This window comes from Penaeus chinensis, chromosome 29, assembly GCF_019202785.1.
Source record: "Penaeus chinensis breed Huanghai No. 1 chromosome 29, ASM1920278v2, whole genome shotgun sequence".
NCBI classification, from domain to species: domain Eukaryota; kingdom Metazoa; phylum Arthropoda; class Malacostraca; order Decapoda; family Penaeidae; genus Penaeus; species Penaeus chinensis.
In genome coordinates, this window is record NC_061847.1 from 16150521 (window position 1) to 16158020 (window position 7500).

The 7500-nt window shown below is 36.3% G+C and overlaps 1 protein-coding gene across 2 annotated transcripts in view; it reads right to left on the minus strand.

The window, feature by feature from the left end:
* Positions 1 to 7500, minus strand: part of LOC125040638 (thioredoxin-related transmembrane protein 1-like) — a 17513-nt gene that overhangs the window by 1040 nt on the left and 8973 nt on the right. The window contains exons 4-7 of one of the 2 annotated variants that reach the window (XR_007116208.1): positions 4440 to 4559; positions 3116 to 3208; positions 2095 to 2505; positions 1 to 2025 (exon numbers count right to left, since the gene is read on the minus strand). The exon at positions 1 to 2025 is cut by the window's left edge and continues 1040 nt beyond it. Coding sequence is in view for 1 of the 2 variants with exons in the window: in XM_047635298.1 (XP_047491254.1) it covers positions 2197 to 2505; positions 3116 to 3208; positions 4440 to 4559 (522 nt within the window). In the remaining variant the exon portion in view is untranslated. Of the gene's footprint in view, positions 2506 to 3115; positions 3209 to 4439; positions 4560 to 7500 lie in introns of both variants that reach the window. The other variant, XM_047635298.1, reaches the window with a different exon arrangement.

Genomic DNA, 7500 nt, shown 5'->3' on the forward strand with positions numbered 1-7500 from the left:
GGTGAGGAACAGGAGAGATTATGAAGGGAGAAGGAGAGAGAAAGAAAGAAAGAAAGAGAAAAAAAGGGGGAAAGAGAAGAGGAAAAAAAATCTCAGTAACACAAGTTTCTAACTCTACTAGTTTAATTTTCAATTTTTTGTATCGTCTAAAAAAAAAGAGAGAGAGAGAAACTGAATTACAAAAATTAAGAATCAGAATTACAAGGATAATGAAGAAAATATACTTCCAACCTTCTTTACAGAATCAAATGGTTGATGTTATGAGAATACCAACTCGACTTTTCTTTCTTTTTCACTTGAAAGTTCAGAGTTTGTCTTAAGACTAAAGGTAACTAATACAGAGTAATAGAGGGAAAAAGAATGATAATAATAGTAATCATGATAACATTCTAAATTTACCGGCTGGATGAGTCTACAAAACTACATGATATCACTGTATTATCATTAACAGCTATCACAATATCAACCTTCCATCCAGTGAGCAATCTGCATGACCAATAGTGTATACCTTCATTCTCCATACCTTACAAACTTAATATAAGTGAAAAAATATATAATGAAAGCAAAAGTGTTCCACAGCAATAGTGCTGAGACAAAGTTCCAGAGTAAAACATCAACTGAACACTTGATATGCACACTTTAAGTGTTCGACTTGCTTGTTCCAGGACAGATGTGTGCTTACCTAGGGATTAGTGCAAATGTTATACGAAGTTCTACTCTTAGGTGAAATACCCTAGTTATTCTCATCCACATAAACAAGCTCATCAACCTTAAGGATGTTTGTCTTAAAGCATGGAAGAGAAAATAAAAAATTACAATGAACTGGGGGAGAAAATAAAAAAAAAAAAGAAAAGAAAAGAAAAGAAAGAAAAAAATCTGGGGTGGAACAATCAACCTCATTTGCCGATACAGACAGAAAGACCTTGGTGCATTTCCTTCACTATCCCAACACCGACAAGGTGCTTCCCCTGAGCACCATCCTAAGTTGGCTACTTGATAACATTTCTTAATGTCAACAATAAACCAGTTTGTAAATAATCAATATCAGATTGATGCATGTGGCAAGATGATTTTTACAGGGAAAAGGTATTCACATTAACATTGCACATGAATAAAAGACAGGCAGACAGAGATTGAAAGAGAAAACTAAAGTACTTCTAAAGGAAATATCAAGTCAACATTAAATTCTTTTAAATAATCTGAGAGAGAGAGAGAGAAAGAAATAAAAATTAATTATAGAATCTGGTTAAGTTTTATCAGCATTTTAATTTCAATGCTGCAATTAGTGACTCCATTTCACACCAGCAAAAACCAAAGTCAACAGTAAACAGCAATATGATTATTAGTATTCCTAGATGTTCTTATGAATTTGAAGCATAGGGGTAATATTTGGCAATTGTTACTGGCACGAAGCATTATGAAATCTATGTCAAAAACTATTAAAAAACAAGAGGAGGAGATGAGAGGAAAAAAGAAAATATATTGTATTATCACCGAAAAACCTATCATGTGAAAGCCCACTCATATGGAATATTCTTAAACATGTATTAACAAGTTTTGTCCTATTTTGGAGGTGTGTTGGTAGGGGGGCTGGGGGGGTGAGGCAGGGAGGAGGGGAAGGGGAATGCAAAGACTACCTAAGAGCACCAAGACAAGATATATATTAATGCACATACATAAATCTATACACCAAAGGATTCTTCATGGACAAAATGTATGCATGGTAAAACCTTAAAATACAAGAAAAAAAAAAAAAAAAAAATAATAATCAAATAAAAAAATAAAAACAGCATTAGTAGAAGACAAAAACTTAAATGCCATGGAGTCAACACCCATCAGCAAATGTGAATAAAAAGCCATTTAGAATGAGAGAGGGAGGAAAAAAAAAAAGTTAATTCTGCCAGCATCAGCTGCTCTCATTAAACAGTCAAGCAGGTTCCGTGGTCATGGGCTCATCCCTTGATTTGAAAGTTAGATTCAAATGCCTCATGGTTGTGAGTCATTGGCAGGGAAAGAGAGAGAGAGCCAGAGAGAGGGAGAGAGAGAGAAGAGAGAGAGAGCCAGAGAGAGGGAGAGAGAGAGAAAGAGAGAGAGAGCCAGAGAGAGGGAGAGAGAGAGAAAGAGAGAGAGAATGCGAGTCCTGCTACAGACCCATTCGGAAGGGGATAAAGGGGATAATCTAAAGGACCTAGTCAGCTAGTCTGCTTTCCTTGGCCGCCGCCGCCTCACTTCTGGAGAGGTTTTGGGGCTTCCTGATTCTTTGTCTTCTTCAGCTTGAGAGTCCTCCTCCTCCTCCTCCTCCTCCTCCTCTTCCTTCTTTTCTTCTTCCTCCTTGTCTTTCTGTTCCTCCTCTCCCTCCTCATCCTCATCCACTTCTACATCTTCATCCTCATCTCCACTACCTGCTTTCTTTCTTTCCTCTTTATCATCACTTTCCTCTTGTCCTTGTGACTCCTCCTCAGCATCTTCACTCTTTGCTTTAGTATCCTCTACTAAATCTTCCTCCTATAAAAGAAAATCAAAGTAAAAAGTTTCTGAAGGTGTGAATTTTTCTCAAGAAAATTCATATATTCACATAAGTGTGTTTTATCTGGGTTAGACCATTTTCCTTCATATGACATTATCTAAGAATGATGTAATAAATAATGGCAAACTAATATCCAATGGCTGGGACTTCCAATCCCTACAAAAGCATTTGGGTAGTATGATATAGTAACTTTGAGATGATAATGTCATAACGGACTGTAGTAACAATGTGACATCTAGGCACTGAAAGGTAGAACTTTTATACATATTTCTGGTAACCCAATACACCTTGAGCCCAAAGATGCCCATGTTTGCACTATATGAAAAAAAAAAGAAACCGTTCCACAGTATGAACTGAAAATGAATGTAATATTTTGAAAACAATTTCAGTTTTTGCTTTGTCTGACAAGGAACTCTTGACAAGTTTGAAACATTACATTCATTTTCAGTTATTCTGGCAGTGTTCCTTTTCATTTTTGTGCATGAATTATTGTGTTTATGTTGACAGGAGCATTCATGTGTACCTTTATTGATCCTAATGACATTAACCCTGCCATTTACCAGAAAATCTTGAAAAGTTATCACTTACATCATCATCTGCTTTAAGACCAGCTGAAGTGACAACTGGAGCTGGGCCTGGTGCCTTGGGAGGGAACACAAAGTCGATGATACACACCAGGATCTACGGGGAAAGAGACGAGGTTGATGTGTTGTCCAACGTTTCTAATCAACTCTAATCACATATATTAGTATCCATTAGTATTCTCCAAGATCAAGTTCCAGAAGGATTTTCTAATCTCTTGATAATCTTTTGCCAATAACTAGACTTCAGACTCCTTTCTACAGAGGCTTTGACATAGAGAAGCATCAAAGAAAAGGATATAATGAAATCAAAACCTTGTATCTGTCAGGACTGATTACCATGGTGACTGATGACATCACAAGTACATGTCCACAATATGTGTTGATATCTCTATGCTTTTATTTCCAAGATTTCATGGTATTACTTATCTATCATGCAGTATGAAATATTTCTCCACGATGCAGACCTTTAACAAATGTCAGGCTTGATACAAAAACATGACATAATATAGCAAAATAATAAGGCACTGATAACCCACTTTAGTATTCAGATCTCTAAAAATTATAATAAAGATACACAACACTCATGTCTATTTTTACAGGGTTATCATAGATTATTATTTACTATGATTATGCAAGTGGGTAAATAAGGCATCTAGAGTCAGGAGTGTGATGCTGCCAAATGGCAGTTTTGAGATTATTGCACTTAAAGTTGGTGTATGAATTACACACAACCTGATTAACCCAATGCTTATGGGTGAAAAAAATCCCTCAGAATTTTATACTCTGGGCATGGGAGTCTGCTACATCAAGCTGAACATCCCGCTCCAAGTGCTCTGGTGCGTCACTGCGCGTATAGGCTTACCCTGCAGACCAAACAGTTTGTTATGATGCCAATACACTTGGCCTATCAGATCGGGTTAAAACCAAATGGATTATATATCAATATGATTAGGGGGGGGGGGGGGGGGTTCTATTAGTTCTATTATTATCACTGATGGATTAATTTTTATTTTTTTTCTAAGAGCATTTAAATCTCCAAGATATATTTGTAAGCTACACTCAACTGCCATTACTTTGTTCTTAATGACAGGAAGAAATACTGTTTTCCAGAGTTATTAGTAGATATGTAACAAACCTTTTTTGAATAAATAATTTATGACCAATTTTGCTAATACTGATGCAAATGTTATTTTGTGTCATTTTGCCTGTAGTTTATGACATTAATTTGGCTTTTCACATATTTCTTTGCAAGATAATTACCCACAAAAATAGCAATGATTCATGTAGAAGTAACAGAAATGATCGTCACAATCTCCCCTTGTACTTACCAAGCCAAGCAAGGCACCGACCAAAATGGTGGCGAGGGCAAAGACGAGGTATGACCCCCATGTTGGGAGTCCATAGTCTTCCACTAGGACTGAATGAACTCCTCGGAGAACCATGGAGAGCTGAAAGCAGAAGCAGGCTGTGTTAGAATATAAAGTGTACATATACACACCGTTACACAACTTTGTTGTAAAAATTTGAAATGAGAAAATGCCTTTTAATAATCTTATAAGAATTATTTTTATTAGAATTAGAAGTTTGGCAATTACGAGAATAGGCCTGGTATTGGCAGTGTGATATAAAACCTTGCATTTGAAAATATGAACCACAAACATGTCAAATATTATATACACATATCTGTATACTATTGCCAAGAAAGAAAGGAAATAATACCCTGGGTTAGACAATTTTTTTGACAAAATATATATTCATAAAGTGTATATATATACACACACACACATATACATATACATATACATATATACAGTCTCAGAGAGGTAGTTGGTTATTACACCACTGTCCAAGTTTGGTAGCCTATGCATAAATTGAGGTCCAAATGTTGGACAGTTGGGTAGTGTTGTCTGGCGTCTTTGCTAAATTTCCCTAAAACTGTTGTACTTTGAAATACAGAAACCGATTCCTTTTGGATTTTCTCATTACACCATCTGTATTTTTGTGGTGTTTGTGAATTACTGTAAGAAATCAGGAGAAACAAAGTGCTCTCTGACCAGAAAATAGATCTAATTACTTGTCTGTACAAGACTGATGTAAGAACAAAAGAAATTGCTAAAAGCTGTCGGCATTTGTGAGAGGACTATTCAATGATGGGTCAGAGAGTTTTGCTGAGAGGGGAGGGAAATTGCCTCATCCTCCACCTTGCCCCAGTAAACCCAGAAAAATCACACCCAGGACCGTGAGCTTGATCTAGAGGCAAGAGGAAGGGAATCTTACTCACTGCTAGGCTTCTCAAGGAATCTAACCCCCAATTATTAGGGGAGGTTAGTGACCAAACTGTGCAGAAGTGCCTACATTATATAACTGAGTTTAGAACACGTACGCTGAGACACAGAACCATCTTAAGCATTCCTTGGTGCAAGAGAAGGAATGCTTTTGCAAAGAAGAATATTGAATGGCCAATAGATAGTTGGAAGTCAATGTGACTTGTAATTGCTACGGGATGGTGAAAAGACATAAACCAGGATCCAACCCAAATGACTCAAAGTTAGCGGAAGGGACAACGAAATTCCCTCAGTATTTGATATTTGCGCCTGTTTTAATACTATGGGGTTGGAGAATGCATTGTCCTCCCCAAACCATGAACAAAGAGACGTACTTAGTACTACTCACTGATCATTTAGAGAATGTCAATAGATTTTTTTTAACAGGACAGTGCCCCTTGTAATACAACTAAACTGATCAATGATTACCAAGACCTTTATAGCATAAACCATTTCGAAGACTGGCCTGGTAATTCCCCGAACATCAACTCCATTGAGAACCTCTGGGGCATCGTTAAAGGGCAGCTACATGAGCAAGATGTGCCCTTACTCCGTAAGCTGGAGAAAGCCATCTGCTATGTGTGGGACAATTTGAACCCAGAAATACCACAAAAACTTGCTGTTTCCTTTCCAAACTAGCTCTTTCCTTTCCAGTCATGAAAGCTAAAGGAGGCCCCACCAGATATTAAAATTTGGTCACTTCCCAATAATTATTTTTATTAACCTAAACTTTGATTTCTACAGTTTTTGCAAACCTGGTTACTCTAGTGGCCAGAACTGTGCACATTTGCATATATGTATGTGTATATATATATTACACACACACACACACACACAAATAATTTTCTTGCTTTCTTTAATTCTTTATCTTATGCAGAAAAAAAATTCCTCTATACTGAATTATCTGCAAAGGAAAACTGCACGTTGACCTGCTTATCATACAGGCGACAGGATTCACAAGTTCATGTTATGTGACGAAATGTGCAATCACGGTGTTATAAAACGAAACAGTGAAATGCCCATGAAGATTTTGTCTTTGTGCGTATGTGAGATGGTGCTTCACAATAAAATTATTAACAAATAAAATTTTCACAACTATATCCTGGAACAAAGGAATGTCAGAAAAAAGCAGTGGCAAAAAGAAAGAAAGAAAAGAAAGAAAAGAAAAAATAAATATAAAAATAAATAAATAAAAAATAAATTAATAAAAAGAAACAGAAAACCAACCAAAATAATCCTATTATCCCTTCTTAACCTCTGACATAAAGAAGACAGAAGACACACACACCTCCTCCCAACACATGCACTGCACGCACGCAGAAAAATGCACACGCACGCACTCACGCACTCACACACTCTCTCACTCTCTCACTCACTCAAACATATCTTCTTACCTCTGCTTTGGATTTTATCTGTGCATGTTATTCTGGTTCATGTATAAAAATAGTGAACTTTAATGTTAAACGAAGAAAGAAGGAAAGAAAAAAAAAAGAAAAAAAAAAAAAGAAAAACTATGAAGAATATACTAAAAAATCCTATCTAAAAATTAAACCACTACCATAAAATGACACTGAAACTTTAGGTAGATATATAATAAATAACACCCACATTAGGCTGTGCTTTAATAACACTCATATAAGTGAGGGAGAGGCAACATCTAAAAAAAACAATCACATTAAAAGTGAGGCAGCTACTGCAGGTGTTCCATATTGAAGGACCTATTGTGCCACATATTTACTAAACATTTATTACCATGCCTCTCACTCACCCAACTGGTCACCTGCCTAACTTTCACCTTCATCAGAGAAAGAAAAAAAATGGGTAATTCAGTAGTACGTAATTCAGAAGATAATTAGACACTGTGTTGTGTAGGTTTGTTTCCTTTGTATGTGCGTCCCTGAGTACGTGTTTATTTTCCAATGGTTAATGCTCTTTGCCTTCATTAAAAGTAATTTCTATACAGCAAAGATTGTGTTCAAACATTTATTCAGGAATATTAGTATACTGACAATCTAGGGGTTGAATCTTTTTTGAAAGCCTTTACCGACTTGAACAATGTTCATTG